Genomic DNA, 24,902 nt, shown 5'->3' on the forward strand with positions numbered 1-24,902 from the left:
TTGGAAATAACTTCTTTGAGTTAAACTTTTTACACCCTTCAGAAAAAAAAAAAATAGAACCAAAATTAGTAAAAAGGCTTCACTTACATTTAAGATTATTAACTACACATAATTTCACTTAAATAGTGGCTTTAGTAATCAAGATAGCCCAGGAACTCATAATGTAGTGTAATTGAAAAGACAGATTATTGTGACTGATTTGACTTTGAGACTGTAAGTAACTTGTTTTTCCTTAATCAAAATATTGTTTAAAAAAATGACTAATTTCAATCTATGTCTGATAAAACAAAAACTTTATTTAAACAGCACATCTTATACAAAGCACAACAACATGTGTAAGATAAACTCATTTGCAAATCATGACTAAATTAGTAACTGAGTAAGTAAAACAAAACAGAACAGGCACATTTATGTCTGCATGAACTGGTAACTTAGGAACACAGCATCTCTAATTTTCTGGTAAATTAACTTCATTGAAACCTCATAGAAGACGTCCTGGTAGGCAGGTGGTGTAACCGAACATTAACATTGTCAAAGTGAGTGGATTATGTAGCGTGCTGGGCCAAAAAGGCTCTTATTCTGTGGAGGAGCTCTTTCTTGACACTGTCTGGGACCAAAGCTGCAAAAGAGAAAAATAAACATGAAAACTGTTCAGTTTTTTGAAAGGGTGCTGGATGCTAATGATCCTGTAACAACATACACTCAAATCCATTTCTGAAAATGCAGCTCCTTATGACTGAACCAACTCCTTGAAATTTCAAGTGTAAAGTAACTGGGAAGCACGTTTCATCTAGTGTGTTATCAAGTTATGAGGCTATTCAGGTTAAAGCTTCAGAAGCTCACGGAGGAAAAACATAAACACAACACAGCTGCAGAAGCTCTGTGCGACATAGGTTGCACCATGAGTTCCACTTGACAGTGGAGTAAATATACCTCTTCCTTTGGGAGTGATCTCTACCACCAGGTCCTCCACAGTGACATGCTCCAAGCCCTTTTCTTTGATTACCTCTGAAAAAAAGGAGAACAAACATTAAACGTTTTACGATCACCACGAGGAAAATCCTGGCAGCTTTTGTGGGGGAACTCTTGGAAACTTGCTCTAACAGTCAAATAATACTAAACTATGATGTAGAAATTGTCTCCTCCTGAAGCTGTGCATGCTGGAGTTTGTTACCGCTCACTTCTAGCTGCCAACATGATTCATTCTTTAAAATCAGTTGGAGGGAAAGGTTTTATGTATCAGTTATGTCTATGATTTCCTACCAGTTTTCTGAGGCTGCTGTAGTAAAAACAGGCATATGAATAAGATTTACAGCAGTTAAAGTCTGCAGGTTTAATTTTAAGCCACAGTGTGACAGTGAGCCAGGTGTAAGCTTCTTCACAATCACATAGTTATGGCTTACCTGACTAAAACAAAGCTGTTATAACTGTGTTGTTGTTTATTGGCACAGATAACTTCTCATTATGCAAATAAAACAGGAACAGGAATTGAAGGTAATATTTCTCTAGTCCACTTCATTCTGAAGTATTCTTGGGCTCTAAAAGACGACCAGTAATACTCCATACAGCTGAGTTTTGACCTTGAAACTGTGATTAAAAGGTGGACAGCAACACTTGAGAATAAGAAGTGGTGGGTCTCTCAAGTGATTCCCATTATTAAAAAGGGTTTATGAATGTATGAAAATGGACTGTAAACTGTGATTTGAAACATTTCTAATTTGAATTATTTCCAGTAGAAATATGTAATAAACTTAAAAGTATGCATGTTGGATCCACAGAGCTTCAGGTCTTAAGCACATAGTCTGAAAATCAATCCTCCTCCATACCCACCAATCATAAGCAGTCAAGAACCAGAGACCCGACCACAGTGACTGACCCCTCATCTTCAACATCACCTGTTCCTTTTTACTATCACCTTTCTAACCACTTATCACACACCAATATTACATTGCCAAATATTTAGACAGAAACCTTCCTCTCTCAGTTTACTATTAACCATCCCAAGGGTAATCAAACTAAGGGAAGTTTTCTTTTCTTTTTTTATTTCCTGCCCATTGCCTTGTTTTCTTATTTGCAGTTCTTTAAATCTCTCTTTTTCCACCAATGGCTGTTGTTCTTCAACACTAAGTTATGCCTGAATTGCTTTGTGTATCTTACGAAAAAAACATGTCAATGATCCTCCATGCTGTGGGCTGCTGTATTTTTTACCTTTGCAGTGAGCTTTCATCTGATCCTTCCAGCCGCACTCGGTCAGTTTAGCTCTCAATAGCTCCTTTAGTCTGGAATAAAAAGCAAACACAATAGCAAAAAACACTTTTATTCATAGAATGTTAATACCACTTAACCATCATCTTAATCATAACTGCAACACAAGTTCAATAAATGTGTGATCTTGTAAAATGTATACGAAACAGACTGTGATGATTCACAAATCTTGCAAAACTACTTTTAATTCCTGATTGAACATAGAACAGATCAGATATTTAAAGAGTCGTTGTACCATTTCATGCAAAATATGTCCCGATTTGGAATTTGATGACAGCAACACCTCTCAAAAAAGTTGTGCCAGGGGCGAGGTAAGACGTTCTGATGAGAAACAGTTTGAGGAGCTTTCTGTAACTAATGGAGTTAGCGTAAGTTCATGGAGGACATGGAAGTCATTCGCCCAGCTGTGGTCAGCTGACAGGCTGATGTTCAATCTCCAACCCCTCTCAACCAATCACAGCGTGCGTCTAACAAGACATGGCGGCGTATTTATTCACGTCATCACTCTGTCTTATCCCTACTACCTTTTTGCTACCCAGCTGCTGCTGTCTTAATAATTCCTCCTCCACCTCAGCCTCCTCCTATTAAGACTCTGTATGTATCCTATTGATATGTATGCATCCTTCTAATTTGAACGTACGTATGGGGGTTTTGCCTTGCACTACCTGGAAACCTCGAGCAGGCTGCTCGGCTAACCCAGGGAGTACTCTAAAAAGCAGAGCTTCAACGCCAATTCTAACTGTATCCATTTGACCATAAATGTTTCAATGTATGACAAGAGTGTTCCTGACTGAAATTCGGTTAACTGGCGACAAGTCAGCCAAATGACTGGGTAAAAAAAGACCCTGGAGAGGCTGAGTCTCTCAGCAGTAAAGATGGTCAGAGGTTCACCAGTCTCTTAAAAAACTGTCACAAAATGTGGAGCAATTTTAGTAAATGTTCCCCAGCTATAAATTAGGATGACTTTGAATATTCCAACATTTATGGTTCATATTAATATGGTCACTAACACTTCATCAATCTCCCTGTGTGCAGGAGACAAGGAGAAAAACCAGTACTGAACTGCTGCCTTCAAAACAGACTTTACTCTGTAGTAGAAACCACTGCATGAGATGAGGAACACTTTCACAAATCAATGTCTGTGAACACAGTTAACTATGCCATCCCCAAATGAAAGTTAAAGCTCTGTGATGCAAAGAAAGAATCATTGGTGAACACCTTCCCAAACCATCTTCTCTGAGCCAAAGGTCACACAAAACAGACTGAGGCAAAGTGGAAAACTGATCAAATCAAAATTTGAAACTCTTTTTTTGAATCTGGATCGTGGACACTGTGTCCTTAGCTCTATAGAGTAGGGGAACTATTCGACCTGTAATCAATGCTGCACAGTTAAAATCCTCCATCTCTGATGGTATGGGGGTGCATTAGTCACACATTACACATCTGTAAAGGCTCCATCATTACTTTAGGATATGTACAAGTAAAAAAAAACAAAACAAAACAAAACATAAGCTTCCATCTGGATAATCTATCCCACGGCTGTAGAAGAGTCTGAGTGCTAAACTTGCCGGCTTGCAGTTTAGACCTTCAACAGTTTCAAAAACTGGTAAAAAAAAAATAAATAAAAAACCCCTGGCAGAGAGAACCCAGGACTGTTAAGCAGCTAGAATTTTTAAGCAGACAATAATGGGACAAAATTTCCCTCCCAAACTCCAGAAACTGGCCCTCTCAGTTCCCATATATCTACTGTGATAAAAAAAGACAGTACGCTACAGAGTGATACACATGTCCCAGCTTTTTTAGACGTAGTGCTCTCCCTAACAAAAAAATAACCTTGTTTTTTTTCCCTTAAAAAAGTTGATTTGTGTAGTTGAGACCTTCAATGCGTTTTCTGTTTGATTGGTTTATGAGATTTGAATGCCTTGTATCAGATCACAATTTTCTTTAGAAATGTTGACATTTCTCTCATTATTCCCATAAATTTAAGGACCCACTTTAATTCAATATCATGACTTGAGCTATATCCTGCCAGTTTAACATCTCAGAGCAGTGCGTTGGCTTAGAGACCCATCAGTCATAAAAGGTAACTCTTAGCCCAATTCATAAAGTACTACCCTGAACTACTAGCATTGTGATAAAGCCCAACGTAAGATATCTCAAGTAAAATATATTCTGTGCAAATATCAAAGAAAGGATATCCATAATTAAGCTATGAGGACGATGTACCGGAAAAAAATAGTCAAAACATTGCAAACCACGTCACCAGATTTTCTGCTGTGTACATCATAAAGACTGTTTCAGGGTTATTTTACGTCACCTCTCTCGTTCCCCCATCTCGGTCAGCTTCTGGTTTATCGTTGCTCTCATCCTGGTCTCTTTACTCATAGTCTTTTACCTTGAGAAAGAGAAACAACACAGCATACTTTCACCATAACAAACAAGATTAAATGTTTCTGGACACCCAGTGTTTTTAACAAACAGAAGCTGGGTCACTTCCCCACTAATGTTGCTGAGTATGTTTTTAAAAGTACTTACACACAGGAGGAAAATGAATAAAAGAGGTCCCAACTCCTCAATCTCAACGGAACAGCCAGACTGTGGCGCACATCAGAAGTTAGGACGACATTACGGTACCCGTGCTCAATGCGAGGCAAAGAGGAAAAGTCTGAGAAAAGCTTTCACTGCTGGTTCAAGAAAAGGTTTGACCAACGTTTAGGATACATACAGCTTCAGTCAGACAGAAAACAGGCTGTTTATGAATTTACGAGGTCAACCCTCAGATATTTCATTCCGAGAGGAAACATCCAGTGGGAAACAATGGTTCCTGGGCATACATGAACTGCACTACTCCGTTACACCACACGGCGGCAGTGTTGGTAAAGAAATTTAAGTTAGTGTAAGAGCTGTATTAAACAAAGTCTACGGATGAAATTTAAGTTAGTGTAAGAGCTGTATTTAACAAAGTCTACGGATGACATTTAAGTTAGTTTAAGAGCTGTATTTAACAAAGTCTACGGATGAAATTTAAGTTAGTGTAAGAGCTGTATTTAACAAAGTCTACGGATGACATTCAAGAGTCAAGGTTGGTTAAAAATTTAAAATTCAGCTGTGCTATTTTAATTAAATGGCCAGAAAATATTTAATGAAAATACAACGAAACTTGTTCAAAAAAAAATAGATAAAGATAAAGATGTGTGTAAATTTGTCAGAATTTGAGAAAACATTTCAGAGAAAATATTAACAAAACACTTCCCATGAAAGGGAAAAAGAAAAGAATTAAAAAAAAGTTAAAGCTTACACATTTTAAATAACTGTTGTGTCCTTGCACTCACATCGTGAGTTCATTTATTTTATAAGTTGGGTTCTGGTGTTTGGTTACTCACATTGCATGTTGATATTGGATAACTGTTTTGTGGTTGCCTTAAAACAACATCATTAGTAGAGAAATCTGGGTCAACTGTTTTGTTGTCAGATGCACTTTTTGATTGGAGCCTGTTTGTCTGGCATCTTCTTTTTTTTTCTTTGGAGTAGTTGTGTGCTGTTGACATTCTGCCTGTAATAGTTTTATAGTTTCAACATTAGTTTCTAGAGAGGTTGAGTTTCGGGGTGGTTTTGATTGAGATGGGCAGGTTTTACATCCTGTTCAGTTTAAAAATTCTAAGTCAAATCTGGCAACCCTGATGACCTACCTTGACATTGTGACATTAAACAGTTTGTTCACAATGATGGCAGTGGTGGGGGTGGTGGTGGTCGTGGAGGTGGGTGTCTGAGTTTGTAAGTTTTTTTTTTAACGCTTGAGATGATATACAACAGAGCAACAAATAATTTTCTAGTTATTTTCTAGTTTTCCATCCAAATAATTTCAATCTTAAAGAAGTACTTTGGAAAAATCCACTCTGAAGATTATCTGCAATCTTTAGGAGATTTGTAGTGAAATAAAGACAGAGTAAATTTAAACATGGCACCGAAAAACAACTGGATACTTTAAGAAGTTTGATGTTATTCTTAGATTGCATGTCCATTTAATTTACCTTTGATTCTTGAAACAGTCTTTATCAACAAGTTGTGATTTGCTGACAACATTTTACAATCACTGACCATTATTTTAATATCATATAAATAGAAGAATGACTGGGTCCTAAAGTGTTTGGGAAATTATTATAAAACAGCGTGAAGAGGACTGAACCGTTAAGTATATATTCAATAAATAATTTAAAGGCATTTTATAAACCTTTTTCTTAAGACCTTTTAGGTTGATTCTTGTACATTTTGACTATTAGGTGCCCAATAATTTACATTCTCAGACAAAGGATGTTTTTTTTTTCATGTGGGTTTCTAAGTGAGTAACAAATGTAGTAATTTTATCAAGGATTCATTTCAAAAATGCATAACAAAAGGCAAGAGTTAACTTTCATTCATTGCATTGTGATTTATTTCATTCACCTGACTGTATTTTCACATTTTACACACCAAGCACTAAAGTTTTATTTGAAATGTACTGAAAGTTATTACCTTAGAATTTTAAGGAAATGAGTTCAGAAAGATGTTAACTGCTGAGAGATGCTGGAGTCAGGAAAAAAAATAAATTACAGACTAGACAAAGAAGACCTAAATGACTGTCTCTATGCTGTGTTCATGGCCTGGTGCTGCTGAAGAACTGCACTCTGTTGTGGTCACTCTGATGGTCTGTGAAGAGTCAAGGGAAGAGGTATGAGAGGTGAAAGGTCAGAGTAATGTACAGTGAGGGGAAAGTCTTGAATACTTAACAGCCATTATGTAGAAATGCATCAGGGACAAAACAGACAAAAATATTGGTCAGTAGGTTTTAATACTGAGTAACTGAGAAAAAGGGAGCAACCAGTGTGAGTGAATTTATTGTTAAACATTGCGGCTGAAAAACTTTGTTCCAATTATTGAAAAAATGATGATGAGACACAGTCTTTACCTTTCAAACAGATGAAATTAAAGTGTTCCTCACATGGAAAATCCCCCCAGTGGAAGCGGTTACTGGTGTTTATGGCACCACATGGACTGGTTTCCTTCCAGTGGGATTTTGTCTCAAAGTAGGTGAAGTTCTCTGTAGCACCAGACATCCAAAACCAGGTGTCACCCATCAGATACCTTCAGTTAATGCCGAGGACAAAACATGAGAAGTCAGACATGATCTTTTATCTTATGCTTCTTTATTCATACCTTACGGCATTTTCTCTTATTGAGACAGGTCAGTTGTTGAGAGAATGAACCTGTGGGAAACCGGAAGAGCAGGGAAGGCTACAGCAAAGTTTCATGCCTGGAAGTCAAACCACTGACGGCTGCAACAAGGACTGTAGCTTCTGTGATTAGGATGAGACAATGAAGAACTCTACTTTCACTTTTTTGATCACCAGCCAATGTGATTGGTAAGTTTTGGAAGATACCTGCTAATCAGAATTTCCACTAGCCAATGTTTTCCTGTGCAAAAGAAGACAGATGAAATAAATTAAATTGTTGTTCTAAAACTATTTATTTTCATGCTATCGCTACGGCATTTTTTCTTTCTTGTAATTTCTTGTAATCGCTACGGCACTTTTTCTTTCTTGTAATGAATACACTATGTCGTTATACTCTAGACTGACGCTTCCTTGTAACTGTTTCTATGATATGTGCTGCTGACCTCTTGGCCAGGTCACCCATCTGAAAGAGATCCTGATCTTATGGAGTTCTTATCTGGTTAAATCAAATTATATAATAATAATAATAATAATAATAATAATAATAATAATAATAATAATAATAATAATAATAATAATAAATAATAATAATAATAATAATAATAATAATAATAATAATAATGAGACTATTAATACATACAAAGTGTAATATTTGTGGAAAATAACATGATCATACCACTTTATTACCATCTATGTATGGCATTTGAAAAACAGTTTAGTTTCAGTATGCCACCTGCAGACTCTTGCCGAACACAGGAAATTAAAATTACCCTTTTATTTATCCGGTTGATTAAAATCCAAAAACAAGAAAAATATCTTTCAAAGTTCCTAAATAACAGTATATGTAAAGACAACTATTTTGAGTCATTTTGATAATTAAAGCTCATATTTCAGGTTGTTTCAAATTTGTTCCCATGCCTATTAAAGGGGATTTTAAGTCACAAAATAAAGTTCTTTTTACATTTCTGTTTCTTTATAAAGTAATTTCTTAGTTGAGGCTCCTTTACCATTAATCACTCTCTTAGGTAGCTAATAAATGATCTGTAAAATTTCCCAGATATTTTAATTAGTCTGTTTGAATATTTGTTTTAAAGCAAAAATATTTGTGGCTTTTCAAAGAATAATCTAAAAAGTAACAACAAACTAGCAGGGAAGCATCTCTCCTTTGTGAAATGGACCAGTTACCTGCGCAGGCCCAACCAAACATGCTTGGTGAGAGGGAAGGAGACGCTCCTCAGCACCTCCTCCACCTCCCTCTGCTCCTCCTCACTGTGTATGCTGAGCAGGTCCCAGTAGAAGTCTCTGCAGTAGAACAGAGCATCAGACCAGCACAGCCTCCTCTCCACCACTTCTATGCTCCTTCCCATAACCACTGCACTGTAGGAGGGAGCAGCCATTTCTGGAAAATATGAGTGATAACAGATCTGGTTTACTCTGTTTACCAATGGTTTCATTTCAAGATCTGCACATGGAAAGAAGTGCCAGGCTCCCTATTATTACTCACCTCCATACACCTCCACCTCACACAAAGTCAATACATCGTATCTCCTAAGTAACACGTTGACAAACTGACCAATCATTCCCCCACAGTTGAAGGTTACTGTACTTCCTGCTCCCATGCTGTCTATAATAGCACATCTGAGAAATAGTGAAAGAATTCAAAAAGATTTTTTTGGTTTGTTGTTTCACAGTGAAAAAAAAAAGAGAGAGAAAGAAAAACAGCACAGGACAAAGGGGGAGTTCAGGCAACAGAAGAGGAGTGTGTTTGTGATAACGATGGATAGCGATGAAAGAAAAAATATCGCCGAAATGAGGGATTTTGCAGAGATTATGTTCCGCGCTGAAGCTCCCTTGCCGTGCCCCCCACTAAGTGCGGCTAAAATTGGTTGGATCTAAATACATTCTGAAGGACTCCGAGCTGCACAATGTTTGTCTGAGTGAGTATATGAGCATGCACACACCTATAAATAAGGTCCAGGTGTCAAAAAAACAGAGTTGCCCTTTAAGAGGAGCCACTGCAAGATACCCATGCTGCCAAAATATTGTCAGATATCAGTCTGATAACATACTGTACAATGATGTCACCTGAAGAAAGTGGTCCATTATGTATTTGTAGTTTTACCTTGGGTTATTGTTACCGTACTTCTCTGGGGAGTTTCCAATGAGGATCTCAGCACCTCTGATCCTGTGATAGCAATCAAGTCTGTTGGTGATGGTAATGTGTGTGATCCTGTACATCGCTGGAAGGATCAAACTCCACCAGTTGTTGCTTGTTTGTGCTGTATGGGTGCAGGAGTACTCCCAAAAAACTGGGTTTCTATTTCCATCAATAGCCACTGAAGCACTGGTGTACCATGTCGATGACTGAGATGCTGTTCCAGTTGGTGCCACATTTGGTGAAGAGGCAGCTTGTTGGAGAGGAAAAAAAATCAAACATGTATTTATTTTCGTGCTGTCAGGCGATAAAAAAAAAATCTAATTAATTACAGGATTTATAATTAATTAATCTAAATAATCGCATTTTAATCTCATATCTGCTTAAGGTCCCAAAATAAAGAATTTGAATTCCAGGACATTAAAATTACATTAAAAGACATTAAAAACTTTTTATTTAAATAAGGTGGGAATATATACAACACATGTTTAGCTACCCTGAGGCATAAGGAACACATGAAAAAAAGTTTTATGGTGTTATCTTTACAAAATCTACACAGTCCTGCACCTAAGATAAGCTGATTTGATTTTTAGGACGGTTTTTGCTTCTGTCACATTTTTACTCAATTTTCACTGCAATATGAACTTCTATACTTCTATGAGGTCAGGAGAACCAGGGCTAAAGGCTAGAAACTGTGAGGAACTATGTACAAAACACTTATTTCAAGTCTTGGATCAAAGAAAAGTGAAGTATTTTCAGTTTTACGTGCTCTGAACACACAAACTGTTGCTCATTGGTGCAGAGCAGCCCCAAGCTGAAACATGACACCAGGAAGATGGAAGGAAATTTTCTAAGAATTCTTTAGATTTAAATTAAGGACAAATATCAATCATTCAGGATTTGTTTAATGCAGTAAAGAGTGTAGAATTATCTGTTTTTTACAGAATTGAGCTAGAGCAAACGGTTGATTTTCTGCAGATTTTCAAAAAGGACGTGTGAATAAACGAGATGTGGACAGCAGTCCCCCAAAAATCACTCTCTTCCCCGGTTTAAAGCATGTTGCTGACGTCACATGTGATTCAGGGAGCGTCAGAAATTTGAAAATCTGACGAGAACAACCCTTTTTCTTTTTTTTTTCAGCTTTTGAAAAGGACAAACAGTTTGAAAATGCCAGACATTTGAAAATAAGTGCGTCTTTGAACGCCCCACCGGTTTAGATCTAGATTAATCTGCGTTAATTTTTATAACGCGTTAATGTGCGATGTAATTAGTTAATATAATTAATGCGTTAAAATGACAGCCCTAATTTATTTATATATTTTAAGTGGTCAGTTTCTTTTCATGATTTCCAATGGTTGAGAATGCATACAGTCTGAAGTACATGAAACATGTGATGATCAGGGGTTGTGGAGTTGGTGACCAGTTGGAGTTAAAAAGGTGTAGGCTGGTTAAGTTCTGTGCCTCGAAACTGAGTGATCCTACATTTCACTAACAAACTATTTAAAACCCGACACCGGCAGTCTTTAAAGAACACTCTTCTCCTGTTAGGACAACCGACCAGTGTTTGCTGGGAGGATGTTGAAGATCTTATTCTTTCTATTCTTTCTATTCTTCTGGGTGGCTACACCAAATAAAAGCACAGCTCTTGTTGCACATATCTCCTTTTTCTCCAGAGACTGAGGTCTGTGCTGTCTGCTCGTTGAAGCTACATGGCCTGATGCCCTGATGGAATCTTATAACCACTGCACCACCCAGCTGAACCAGAGAGGAGTTGACAGTTGATATTATGACCAAAGGGTCAAAGCGAGGTGCAGGATGGGAGGGCAGGGCAGAAATTTGATGCAAACACTTTATACAAAAGTTTTCTCACCTGAACAGACCACACCTGCATCTTCATGGTGAGTACACTCACTTTGGTCAAATCCACTGTGTTCACACTCACTCAAAGAACTTTCACTTCCTGTACAGGCAACATCATCAAGCCAGATTGGTCCAGTTCCTTCACCAAAGTGGGCCAAACCTGGGGCACTCACTGCAGTACCACAGTCCAACTGTCTGCACACCATGTTTGCATCATCCAAGTCCCAGTCGTCATCACAGACTGTTCCCCATTTGTGTTGGTAATAAATTTCTACTCTCCCAGAGCAGCGAGTTGTTTGCTCAGGCCAAACTAATCTCATTTCCAAACCTACAACAGAACACAGGACAGACATTGCTTGATAAAACCACAGCCTGTAAAGATAATAGACATAAGCACTGTGACAAACCTGCTGATTTCAAAGATGTTACTTTAAAGAGCCTACTCACAACAATTCAATTCAACAGTTTTCTTACCTGAGCAGACCACACCAGCGTCCTTATCATGTCCACAGTCATGTTGGCCAGTTTCTCCATGTTGACAGTCCATGACGAAGCTTTCACCTCCTGAACAGGCAACATCATGGAGCCATATTGGTCCTGTTCCTTCTCCAAACTTGGTCGACCCAGGTGTACTTAGTGCTGAGCCACAGCTCAACTGTTTGCAAACCACTGTGGCATCTTGTAAGTCCCAGCTGGTATCACAGACTGTTCCCCAGGTTGATCTATGAAAAACCTCAACTCTCCCAGAACACTGGGTAGATCCATGACCAGCCAGTCTGATTGGTAAACCTTATCAGAAGCAAATAATGAGATGTTTAAATATTTGATCTTTAACATCAAAAGCTGTTAATGCTAGTTAATGAACTTATATCTGACTATCATATTGACTTACTTGCTCTGTCTGAATATGTTCCTTTAAACGTGTCCACTTCTCCCAGTCACTTTAATACTCATAACCCTCGAGACACAGGCCATGGGTGTGTGTGTGTGTGTGTGTGTGTGTGTGTGTGTGTGTGTGTGTGTGTGTGTGTGTGTGTGTGTGTGTGTATTTTCAGATGCAGCTTTAATATTAGCACTAGGCCTAAACTAGGCTTTAGCTCTTTTGAAAGTCTTTTTCTGAGTTTCTTGCAGCAACCTGTAAAAACCGTGCGGCCGATTTTGTTTGTTATCGTCTACTGGCCTCCTGGCCTCCTGGCCCATACTCTCAATATCTCTGTGCTTTTTCTAAGTTTCTTTCCAACATCGTTTTTCTTTCAGATAAAATCACCATCGTTTGTGACTATTCTATTCATGTGGACGTGGATGATGATAGTCTTTGTATTGCCTTCATGTCATGACTGAGTTCTTTTGGTTTCACACAGTCTGTGAACCATCCTACTCATTGCTTTAACCACACCTTGGATCTTGTTCTTGCTCATGGCGTGGAACCTGTCAACTTGGCAGTCTTACTGCAGAATCCTCTTCTGTCGGATCATTTCTTCATTACTTTCAAATTCTTGCTGTAGGATTTCTCACCTGCGAATGAAATCATCTTGTCCAGGAACTTGTCTGACAGAGCTGTAGACATTTTCAAGGAAGCTATTCCTGCTGCCTTGAATTCTTGCTCTACCTTTGCAGGGAGCTCTTATGCTCCCTCTCAGCTTGATCAACTTGTTGCGGACACCACGGGTTCTTTTTAAGCCGTCCTCGATTGCTCCGCTCAGACAGAGGACTCTTAGACAACGTAGTTTGTCTCTGTGGCACAATGCTCAAACTCCCGAGCTGCAACAAAATTTGTTGAAAATAGAAAGAATATGCCACTAGACTAAAACAAACGAGTTCTGCTCGCGTTGGAAAAATAGTCTGAATGAATAAAGGAAAGCTTTGCGGCTTGCACGTGCAACTCACTACTCGGCTGTAGTAGATAAGAAAATAACAATCCTAGATTCCTAGATAACTTACCAGTTGAGGTCCGGGGAGCAGACACGGTCTGAACCTTTAAGAGTAGACTTAAAACTTTCCTTTTTGATAAAGCTTACAGTTAGAGCTGGATCACACCTGAACCAGCTCTTAGTCATGCTGCTATAGGTTTAGACTGCTGGGGAAAACTGACGACAGGGCTCAAGTTTCCCTCTCTCTATCTGTCAGTCTAACTTCTAGTCGTAATGTCCTGTTATAGTTACTGACCATACACCTCTCTGGGAGGCTCTGAGTTTGTCTTGTAGGTTCTTCGGGATCTGTGAAGTGGACAGTCTGCTGCTATGCTCCTGTCAGACTCCAGCTGCTACGGCTTTGGTTTATTGCCGGGAATTGCCGGCTGGTTTTATCTTAACTCCAGACTATGTCTGTGTCTGTGTCTCCTAACATGAGTCTGGTTCTGTCCGAGGATTCTGCCCGTTAAAGCGAAGTTTTTCCTAGCCATTGTAACTTGCTAAATGCTGCAAGGTCCTGTACTCATGGTGGGTTAAGATGAGATGAGATGAGACTCCTTATCTTGTCTTGATGTTGGGTTTCTGCTAATAAAATTTTATTATCATTTACGGGTCTAGATCCGTAAATGTTTTTGTAAAGTGTCTTGAGATAACATTTGTTATGATTTGGCGCTGTACACATAAAGACTGATTGATTGATTGATTGATTGATGTTACAAACCCCTCCTCCACCAGCAACAAGCAATGATGAAACTTGTGTTTTCATGTCATGTTTCAACTTCATTTAAAATGCCCATTTGTTCTTTAAGAAATGCATATTTTAAAATTAACAATTTATTCTGGAAGCAGCTCGTACCTGAGACGCTCAGCAGGGTCCATAACTGGAAGAAAATCACTTTAACACAAAAGGATGACTTCATCAGTTAAAGTACATTTTGAGTGTCATTTGCCCAAATTCATCTGAAAACTTGAAGAAAAGAATAAAAAAAATAAGATAACTATACAATATTTTTCTTTAAACTGAAGTAGAACATAATATCCCATTAAACACATTACACAGACTGTCAATATTAATCACATATTAAGAACAATAGAACATATGTGAAAACAGTGGCTCTATAGCCTTAGGCTTTCAATTCAGTAAAAAGTGCAGAGACCACATAAGTGAAGCACAATCTGACTCTGGTGAAGCTTCTGAATAAAACAAACATATAATCACTGTTAGAAACATTAACTTTTCATCTGAAGTTTGGCTGGAAGCAAAATCATAATTTGAAGCTTAACAACCTCAAAATGACTGTTTCAAGGCAAATTGTTTTATTAATTTAAGCCCTTAATTAAATAGTTAAAAAACTGCATTAAATCTCATTGTTTCTTCAGATGAACCTTCTGTTTGTTTTCGCAGTATTTGATTTTCATACTCACAGTAAATCTCTTTGCCCATCATAAACCGCTGACATCAGGAGCTACAGAGACTGGTGATCTATCAGAGATGTTTCCACTGCTCTGTGTGATGTGTGAGGGATGTGTGTGGATTTGAGTATTATGGGAATATCAACTCATTTACCAGTCAAAACTCTCTCAAAGAAAAAAATAATAATTGCCCCTGAGAGCAGACCATATCTGACTTTCCTTCATCCTTCTTTAGTAGCATACATGCAAAGCAGCCTTCAGTTTACATGTACACAAATCCTCCCAAGGTCGACCGAAGGTTCACACAAACATAGACTTTAGGCGAAACCCAAAGGTTCAAACTGCAGTCTCCTCTCTCCTCAGGGGCACTGGAGGTACTTTCTTAGCTGCCATATTGACTAGTGTCCAAAAGCGTTAATTGTGCACAGAGTGCGATGAGTGGGGAGATATGAGCGCAGGCTTGGTGGAAGTCTTTTCACGGATGTTGATGTTTTTTTTGGGTTTGTTTGTTTTTGTTTATTTTGTAAATAAAATTTATTAAAAGGGACATTGCATTTAAATAAACTATTTTTTTTTTTTGCATTCCATGTTTATATGCAAGAGTAAGCCATTCCTCCGATTCCCTGAGCATTTGTTTATTATTAATTTCAGACATCCACCAAAATCCATTCCAAATGAAAAATGCTGCTTCCCATGTCAAAAATTGGTATGCTTCTAAAATGGGCTTAATTTCAATGAAGTACACAGTGTGTAATTAATAAGATTCTAATCAAGTTAAGTAATTATGCAAAAGAGTGAAAAGCAAAGGACAGTGAAGTTTTCAAAGTCCACTTTAAGCTCAGCTTTTTTAAGGCCTTCAATCAAAGAAACTTTTGGAGAACAAAAGCTGAAAAAAAAACAAAAAACATTTTATTTAAATTTATGTATTAAAAAATACAATAGTGCTCTCCGCCTTTGGCAGAGGGCACCTCCTAGCCTGCTGCTCTCTGCTCTGGCTGAGGACCCTAAAAAAGAGAGTGATTTTAAAATACTAGGTCTTCAGGCTGAATCTTAAGGAAAATTGGTCAACAGATGCCCCCAAATCTAAATTCTTAAAAAAAAGTATACTTTTAATTTGAGTGGCCAAATTTTTAAACAAAGTTGATGTCAAGTAGTTTCATCAAGCATTTCTTTAGATAACACAGACAAAAACACATTTTTAACCATTGCATTTTGATTTATTTTCAGTTAACTGACAATTTTTCTCACTGTTTGGAAACTAAATGCTAACTTTTCTTTGACATTTGCTGAACGTTATGACATAAGCCTTCTGCTTTGTTTTTAAATTTGAATAATTTGAAAGTTTTATCTCAAAAAGATTTAATTGATTTGATTAGACTGACCAAGAGTTCCATGACTTTGTCCATGCAGAGGTTTTAAACAAACAAAATACATTAAAATTATTTTAATCTGGATTATATTCACTGTGGTCTCTTTAACTGGTTTACACTACTGGTGTTAAATAAAGAAAATTAATGACACATGCATTCGCATGCACCTGCACACGCACACACACACACACACACACACACACACACACACACACACACACACACACACACACACACACACACACACACACACACACACTCTCTCCCCCACAGGAACAAAGCCTGTTATCAGTTCTTAAAGGCAGTTTCAACAGAGTTTCTATATTTGTTTGAATGAAGTTTACTTTTCCCATATCTTTGGAATTTACAGTGTGTATAGATTTTTTTTAATTTTTTTATTTTTTTGTCTGTGTGTGTGTGTGTGTGCGTGCGTGTGTGTGTGTGTGTGTGTGTGTGTGTGTGTGTGTGTGTGTGTGTGTGTGTGTGTGTGTGTGTGTGTGTGTGTGTGTGTGTCACTTGCTCACCCCTTTGGTGTGTGGCTGCATCACACAAAAATGCCCATTTGTTCTTAAAGAAATGCACATTTTAAAATAAACAATTTATTCTGGAAGCATAAATATCAACCCATCAAAAAAGCTCGTACCTGAAACGCTCAGCAGGGTCCATAACTGGAAGAAAACTACTTTAAAACAAAAGAATGACTTCATCAGTTGGAGTACATTTTGAGTGTCATTCGCCCAAATTCATCCAAAGAACTTGAAGAAAAGAATCCAATAAATTAAGACAACTATACAGAATTTTGAGGCCTATAAGCCATAAATAACGAACAGAAGTTCAAAAGTTGGATTGATCACAAGAACTGAAGTTGACAAAAGACATTTTAACACAAACAGTTCAACTATTTGTATGATAATAGTTTTTTATGATGAATCTCAAAGTAGTGGTCATTTTTGACCAACACTCAAAGATGTTAAACATAAAACAAACACAAAATGAGCATTAAAACTGTCAACAAACTCAATTCAAAAAGATGCATACAGTAATTTGAAACAACAATGTCAAGAAAAACGACTTAACTATTACAGACTAGACAAAAAAGACCTAAATGACTGTCTCTATGCTGTGTTCATGGCTTGTTGCTGCTGAAGAACTGCACTCTGTTGTGGTCACTCTGATGGTCTGTAAAGAGTCAAGGGAAGAGGTATGAGAGGTGAACGGTTGGAAAAGGGAGCAACCAGTGGGAGTGAATTTATAGTTAAACAATGCAGATGAAAACCTTTGTTCCAATTATTGAAAACAAGATGATGAGACGCAGTCATTACCTTTCAAACAGATGAAATTAAAGTGTTCCTCACATGGAAAATCCCCCCAGTGGAAGCGGTTACTGGTGTCTATTGCACCGCATGGACTGGTTTCCTTCCAGTGGGATTTTGTCTGAAAGTAGGTGAAGTTCTCTGTAGCACCAGACATCCAAAACCAGGTGTCACCCATCAGATACCTTCAATTAATGCCGAGGACAAAATATGAAAAGTCAGACATGATCATCTTTTTTATTGCACATGCTTCTTTTTTTTCAAATGTTTTGGGCATTTCCCTTTTATGAGATACAACAGATGATGAGAGAATGGAACTGTGAAAAGCTCTGAGAGTAGGGGAGGCTACAACAAAGTTTCATATCTGGAAGAGGCTGCTGCAACAAGGACTGAAGCGTCTGTGATTAGGATGCGTGGTGACCAAAAAGCCAACCTTTACAACGAAATCTTATTTTTGTATCCAAATCATTTATTTCTCTATCATGTTGATTACAAATTCAGCAGATACGAAACATGTTACATCTCTGTGTGATGTGATTTGAATGGGAACATCTACAAGCACATCATAGTACATGCAATGATATACACTCACCAGCCACTTTATCAGGCACACCTGTCCGACTGCTTGTTAAAGCAAATTTCTAATTAGTCTATCACATGGCAGCAACTCAATGCATCTATGTCGACATGGTCAAGACGATCTGCTGCAGCTCAAACGGAGCATCAGAATGGGAAAGAAAGGTTATTTGAGGGACTTTGAACGTGGCATGGTCATTTGTGCCAGAAGGGCTGGTCTGAGTATTTCAGAAACTACTGATCTACTGGGATTTTCACGCACAACCATCTCTAGGGTTTACAGAGAATGGTCACAGAAAGAGAAAATATCCAGTGAGCAGCAGTTCTGTGAGCCAAAATGCCTTGTTGATGCCAGAGGTCAGAGGAGAATGGACAGACTGGTTGGAGCTGATAGAAAGGCAACAGTAACTTAAATAACCACTGGTTACAACCGAGGTCTGCAGAAGAGCATCTCTGAACGCACAACACGTCCAACTTTTGATTTGATTTATTTCGGTCATGTCAGCACACTTATACAATATCACACATTTTCAATAGATGATCACATTGTACATGTCCTAAAGGGAAGATGGGAGAAGCAGAGCTTATCTAGTCCCGTCCCCATTTCCTCAATATTTAGTCTCCTCTTTTTCACATTTCATCAGATTATCATGAATTTTGATTCCATTTACAGATGTATGACATAATTCTTGATTGTCTTTTAGTGTCCATATTTGATCGTTAATGTCCATCACTTGTCTTACGACATCACTTCATTCACTATCATTGTTTTGGAACATTTTGTCCTTCCTGCTGTCTTACAGACCAAACAAACCCACATATTTACATTTCAGCATTCTTCAGTCTTGACAATTTTGGATGGTACACACTTAGCTATTATCATTTTCATATCCGTTAAAGGTCATTTTGACTTTTTTTTTTTTTTTCTTAAATATGTTCATGAAACCGCTGCACCTGGTTTCTCCTTGTAGCTAGTGTTTTTTTGGGTTTAGTAAGTCAGTGTAAGTAATACCACAGATTAAACCTTTTTTCTGCCCAATTTCTGAGAAAAGATCTCCAGCATATGTGATGAAGCTGTTCAGATTCGAACTTGGTGCTCTGTAAATACAACAAATAATAATATTACAATTCTTCTTTGTATGGATTTCAACCGTAATGCATTCTAATATGTTGTCAATTACTACAGATATTTCCTTCAACACTCTGAATTTGATATTTTCAGCTATGAACAGTGCAACCCCCCCAACTTTGTTTTCTCTGTTCATACAAACAAGGTTATATCCTTCTAGTTCAAAGTCCATGCCTTTCTCTTCGTTGATCCATGTTTCTGTAATTGAAACATGAAAACCTTAAGGCAGATGGGCCACAGCAGCAGAAGACCACACTGGGTGACCCTCCTGTCAGAACAGGAAACTGAGGCTACAATTCACACAGGCTCACCAAAACTGGACAGCAGAAGATTGGAAAAACGTTGCCTGGTCTGATGAGTCTGGATTTCTGCTCCATATTCTGATGGTAGGGTCAGAATTTGGCATCAACAACATGAAAGCATGGATCCATCCTGCCTTGTATCAACGGTTCAGACTGGTGGTGGTGGTGTAATGGTGTGGGGGATATCTTCTTGGCTCACTTTGGGCCCCTTAGTACCAACTGAGCATGGTTTAAAGTCCACAGCCTACCTGAGTATTGTTGCTGACCATGTCCATCCCTTAATGAGCACAGTGTACCCATCTTCTGATGGCTACTTCCAGCAGGATAATGCTCCATGTTAGATAGCTGGAATCATCTCAGACTGGTTTCTTCAACATGACAATGAGTTCCCTGTACTCAAATGTCCTCCACAGTCCCCAGATCTCAATCCAATAGCGCATCTTTGGGATGTGGTGGAATGGGAGATTATCTACATGGATGTCCCAGTACCTTGTTGAATCTACGCCACAAAGGATGAAGGCAGTTCTGAATGCAAAAGGGGGTCCAGCCCAGTAAAAGCAAGGTGTACCTCATGAAGTGGCCTGTGAGTGCATATCTTGATGATTATAGCTCATATAGTTGAAGTTAGTAAAATGTATCCTTGCGTAAATAAAGAAATAAAGGTTAAAATGCAGAAATGTCCTTGATCTTGAAATCTTTGTTACTTTGTAAAAACAATATTTGTTCGGGGCTCCTTCACCATAAATCACTTTCTCAGATAGCTGATAGATAATCTGGAACATTTTCTTGATATTCTTATTTCTCTATTTGAATGTTTGTTTTAAAGCTAAAATACTTGTGACAATGAATCACCCAATAAGTAGCAGTAAAACTAGCAGAAAGGCATCCAACCTTTGTGAAACCAGTTACCTGCGCAGGCCCAACCAAACATGTTTGGTGAGAGGGAAGGAGAGGCTCCTCAGCACCTCCTCCACCTCCCTCTGCTCCTCATCACTGTGTATGCTGAGCAGGTCCCAGTAGAAGTCTCTGCAGTAGAACAGAGCATCAGACCAGCACAGCCTCCTCTCCACCACTTCTATGCTCCTTCCCATAACCACTGCACTGTAGGAAGGAGCAGCCATTTCTGGAAAATATGAGTGATAACAGATCTGATTACTCTGTTTTTCAACGGTGTCATTTCAAGATCTGCACATGGAAAGAAGTGCCAGGCTCCCTATTATTACTCACCTCCATACACCTCCACCTCACACAAAGTCAATACATCGTATCTCCTAAGTAACACGTTGACAAACTGACCAATCATTCCCCCGCAGTTGAAGGTTACTGTACTTCCTGCTCCCATGCTGTCGATAATAGCACATCTGAGAAATAGTGAAAGAATTCAAAAAGATTATTTTGGTTTGTTGTTTCACAGTGAAAGAAAAAAAGAGAGAGAGAGAAAAAAACAGCACAGGACAAATGGGGAGTTCAGTCATTTCCACCAGATCACTTTGACCATGACACATTTACTATAACTAAGCACATCGAGGAGTTTGGTTGGGTTAGGTCAGGTTTGGTTTAGGTTAGATTAGGCTGAGTTAGACTCATTTCACTAGCCATATTACTACTAACAGCAAAATCTCAACCAAATCCACAAGCAGATAAGCTAGTAGGCTCAATTAAACATACATCAAATTATACACAGTTCTTCCTGCTTGTGCAACGTTCACTGCTATCAACGTCTATAACCAAAAGAAAAGAAAAAGATAAATTTAATGTATGAAGTGAATAGCTTTTTTGCAGCTGTCTGTGTTTTGTGTAGTATGTTTAGAAATACTCATCAACAGCAGAATAAGGTGTTTTGACATGTTTGCACTTTGTTCATTTCAAAATGTTAGCTGCATCATTTTATTTATGTATTGTTGTACTATAGTACTTGATGAGTCACAGCTCCACAGTTTTATTACCATGAATGAGGATAAGTTTTGAAACTAGAGCTGGGGCTTGAAGACATAAATTACAATTGATTATTTACAGATATATATTTTTTTTAATAATCATGCACTGACATCTAAAAATACCCCAAAAAGAGACCTCTGAGCTGCACAGTAAAAGAGAGAGGAGAATTCCCAAACTACAACCTGGTCCCTGAAAGAGTCCGTTCAACATGATCAACAGTCTCCAGGTAGATGATTTCTTGAGGTGAAAGTAAGGTTAAGTCATCTGCAGAATTAGTTAATGTTTTTTTCTAAGTTTTAATGGCCATCCAAGTTGTCCTTTTAAACAGACAAATAAAATATATACTCTGTGGGAAAAGTCCAAAGACCTTGATTTCAGTGGTCAACCTTACATTTAAAAATTATATTTGACTGAAAAAAAATCGTGACTTTTGTTTTGGCTTATATTATCATTTGAGTCAATCATCTACCAAAATCCATTTAAAATGAAAAACGTCAATTATTGATATGTGTTTACAATGTGATTCATTGCATGTAATTCATTACAAAGACTCAAATTAATTTGATCAAATGTTTTTCATTGAATTTCACCACCAACTGAAAAATCTCAACTTCCTTTAGTTAAGAGGAGCTATTCCAAGATACCCATGCAGCCAAAATATTGTCAGATATCAGTCTGATAACATACTGTACAATGATGTCACCTGAAGAAAGTGGTCCAGTATGTATTTGTAGTTTTACCTTGGGTTATTGTTACCGTTCTTCTCTGGGGAGTTTCCAATGAGGATCTCAGCACCTCTGATCCTGTGATAGCAATCAAGTCTGTTGGTGATGGTAATGTGTGTGATCCTGTACATCGCTGGAAGGATCAAACTCCACCAGTTGTTGCTTGTTTGTGCTGTATGGGTGCAGGAGTACTCCAGAAAAACTGGGTTTCTATTTCCATCAATAGCCACTGAAGCACTGGTGTGCCATGTCGATGACTGAGATGCTGTTCCAGTTGGTGCCACATTTGGTACAGAGGCAGCTTGTTGGAGAGGAAAAAAAATCAAACATGTATTTATTTACTTATATATTTTAAGCAGTCAGTTTCTTTTCATGCTTTCCAATGGTTGAGAATACATACAGTCTGAAGTACATGAAACATGTGATAATCAGGGGTTATGGAGTTTGTGACCAGTTGGAGTTAAAAAGGTGTAGGCTGGTTAAGGTTTGCACCTTGAAACTGAGTTACCCTACATTTCACTAACAAACTATTTAAAACCCGACACCGGCAGTCTTTAAAGAACACTCTTCTCCTGTTAGGACAACTGGCCAGTGTTTGCTGGGAGGATGTTGAAGATCTTATTCTTTCTATTCGTTCTATTCTTCTGGGTGGCTACACCAAATATCAGCACAGCTCTTGTTGCACAAATCTCCTTTTTCTCCAGAGACTGAGGTCTGTGCTGCCTGCTCGTTGAAGCTACATGGCCTGATGCCCTGATACAATCTTATAACCACTGCACCACCCAGCTGAACCAGAGAGGAGTTGACAGTTGATATTATGACTAAAGGGTCAAAGCGAGGTGCAGGATGGGAAATTTGATGCAAACACTTTATACAAAAGTTTTCTCACCTGAACAGACCACACCTGCATCTTCATGGTGAGCACAGTCACTTTGGTCAAATCCATTGTGTTTACACTCACTCAAAGAACTTTCACCTCCTGTACAGGAAACATCATCAAGCCAGATTGGTCCAGTTCCTTCACCAAAGTGGGCCAAACCTGGGGCACTCACTGCAGTACCACAGTCCAACTGTCTGCACACCATGTTTGCATCATTCAAGTCCCAGTCGTCATCACAGACTGTTCCCCATTTGTTACGGTAATAAATTTCTACTCTCCCAGAGCAGCGAGTTGTTTGCTCAGGCCTAACTAATCTCATTTCCAAACCTACAACAGAACACATCAAACATTGCTTGATAAAACCACAGCCTGTATAGATAACAGACATAAGAACTGTGACAAACCTGCTGATTATAAAGATGTAATTATTTTAAAAAGCCTACTCACAACAATTAAATCCAACAGTTTTCTCACCTGAGCAGACCACACCAGCATCCTTATCATGTCCACAGTCATGTTGGCCAGTTTCTCCATGTTGACAGTCCATGACGAAGCTTTCACCTCCTGAACAGGCAACATCATGGAGCCATATTGGTCCTGTTCCTTCTCCAAACTTGGTCGACCCAGGTGTACTTAGTGCTGAGCCACAGCGCAACTGTTTGCACACCACTGTGGCATCTTCTAAGTCCCAGCTGGTATCACAGACTGTTCCCCAGGTTGAATTATGAAGAACCTCAACTCTCCCAGAACACTGGGTAGCTCCATGGCCAGCCAGTCTGATCGGTAAACCTTGTTAGATGAGACACCAGTGGCAGTAAAGTAACTTAAGGTCAAAACTATTTTTTTGTTTGTTTTATTTTTTTTGATTTATAAATAAATTGACCTGCAGAGGGTTAGAATAATGTGGCTGGATAATGGGGAAAATTCGTGGCACATGTGCTGGCTGAGCCAAAACTTCGACCAGCTCAGCCAGAGCTTGAATTACTCTGTCCAAACATTTATATTCAATTAAGTATCAAACATCCACTGACCACTGTTCACACAAAAGGAAACCACATTCTAACGGCAATAGCCAGGATGCAGCTGTAGCTCTTTCAGTTTCTTACATGCTTTGAGTTACATTACATGGTGTTTGTTTGTTTCGTTGGAGCGCTGTGACCCTATTTCTCATGGTCATCTACTTCCTCTTTTAATCACGCTGAATACGTCCTGCTGAATCTAACTACAGTCTGGTGGCAATCACATTATCTATGCGTGTCAATCGAGCTCAGTCCGTTCTCAGACTAAGCTGTTTACTATTCCATTCCATCTGCCTCACACTTGAGCAAATGAAAGCCGTTCCTGATGTGCATGGGTTTTTAGAATAAACTTTTACTTTCAACTCTCTGAAAAAACAGAAACACAAGCACAGATATTCAGCGTGGCCGCATCCTGCATTTCATCCTGGTCTACTAAATGGCACACTTGCACCCGTGCATTCAAACGATCCCAAAGCTGGCCCACAATGGCTGTGTGAGCTCCTTTTAACCACCAATGAATTACTAAAGTATTACATTAGTGCCTGAATATTCATCTTTTAACAGCTGAACAATGTATAATACAAATTTAAAAGTAAAACATTACAGTAGGGGGTATCCATGTCTATATGCATATTTTACACTGTTATTATGAGTCCTACACGTCTTCCACCCATAGACTGTATAAAACATGGACGTAGTCTAGCCGATGTCACCCCTCTGTTTCTGTAATGAAAAATAAAGCACATCGGCTATAGCGGCCATATTGGTAGTGGCAAGGGTTTCTCCTACAGCCATAGGGCACCTGTTGGTCACGTGACCCTCAGCTGTGCCTCTTAT

The 24,902-nt window shown here is 38.5% G+C and overlaps 3 protein-coding genes across 3 annotated transcripts; all 3 read right to left on the reverse strand.

Moving 5' to 3' along the window:
- Window positions 1-276: 276 nt before the first annotated feature.
- Window positions 277-5,070, reverse strand: eny2 (ENY2 transcription and export complex 2 subunit). The gene is made up of 5 exons (XM_074683769.1): window positions 4,801-5,070; window positions 4,583-4,660; window positions 2,209-2,279; window positions 934-1,008; window positions 277-619 (listed from the first exon to the last, which is right to left on the reverse strand). The coding sequence occupies exons 2-5, from the start codon at window positions 4,648-4,650 to the stop codon at window positions 546-548; spliced, it is 288 nt and encodes a 95-aa protein (XP_074539870.1). The 5' UTR covers window positions 4,651-4,660; window positions 4,801-5,070; the 3' UTR covers window positions 277-545.
- Window positions 5,071-8,656: 3,586 nt separating this feature from the next.
- LOC141800564 (scavenger receptor cysteine-rich domain-containing protein DMBT1-like) lies at window positions 8,657-13,057 on the reverse strand. Its single transcript, XM_074683171.1, has 5 exons — window positions 13,006-13,057; window positions 11,934-12,279; window positions 11,501-11,862; window positions 8,980-9,099; window positions 8,657-8,874 (listed from the first exon to the last, which is right to left on the reverse strand). Exons 1-5 carry the CDS (start codon window positions 13,055-13,057, stop codon window positions 8,657-8,659), a joined length of 1,098 nt encoding a protein of 365 aa, XP_074539272.1.
- Window positions 13,058-17,309: 4,252 nt separating this feature from the next.
- On the reverse strand, window positions 17,310-24,685 carry LOC141800565 (scavenger receptor cysteine-rich domain-containing protein DMBT1-like). The gene is made up of 7 exons (XM_074683172.1): window positions 24,670-24,685; window positions 23,494-23,835; window positions 23,056-23,373; window positions 22,182-22,299; window positions 20,731-20,864; window positions 20,498-20,626; window positions 17,310-17,362 (listed from the first exon to the last, which is right to left on the reverse strand). The coding sequence occupies exons 1-7, from the start codon at window positions 24,683-24,685 to the stop codon at window positions 17,310-17,312; spliced, it is 1,110 nt and encodes a 369-aa protein (XP_074539273.1).
- Between the last annotated feature and the right edge of the window lie 217 nt (window positions 24,686-24,902).

This window comes from Halichoeres trimaculatus, unplaced genomic scaffold, assembly GCF_033239565.1.
Source record: "Halichoeres trimaculatus isolate MK-OKI-2021-1 unplaced genomic scaffold, fHalTri1.1 fHalTri1_scaffold_12, whole genome shotgun sequence".
In the NCBI taxonomy this organism is placed as follows: Eukaryota; Metazoa; Chordata; class Actinopteri; order Labriformes; family Labridae; genus Halichoeres; species Halichoeres trimaculatus.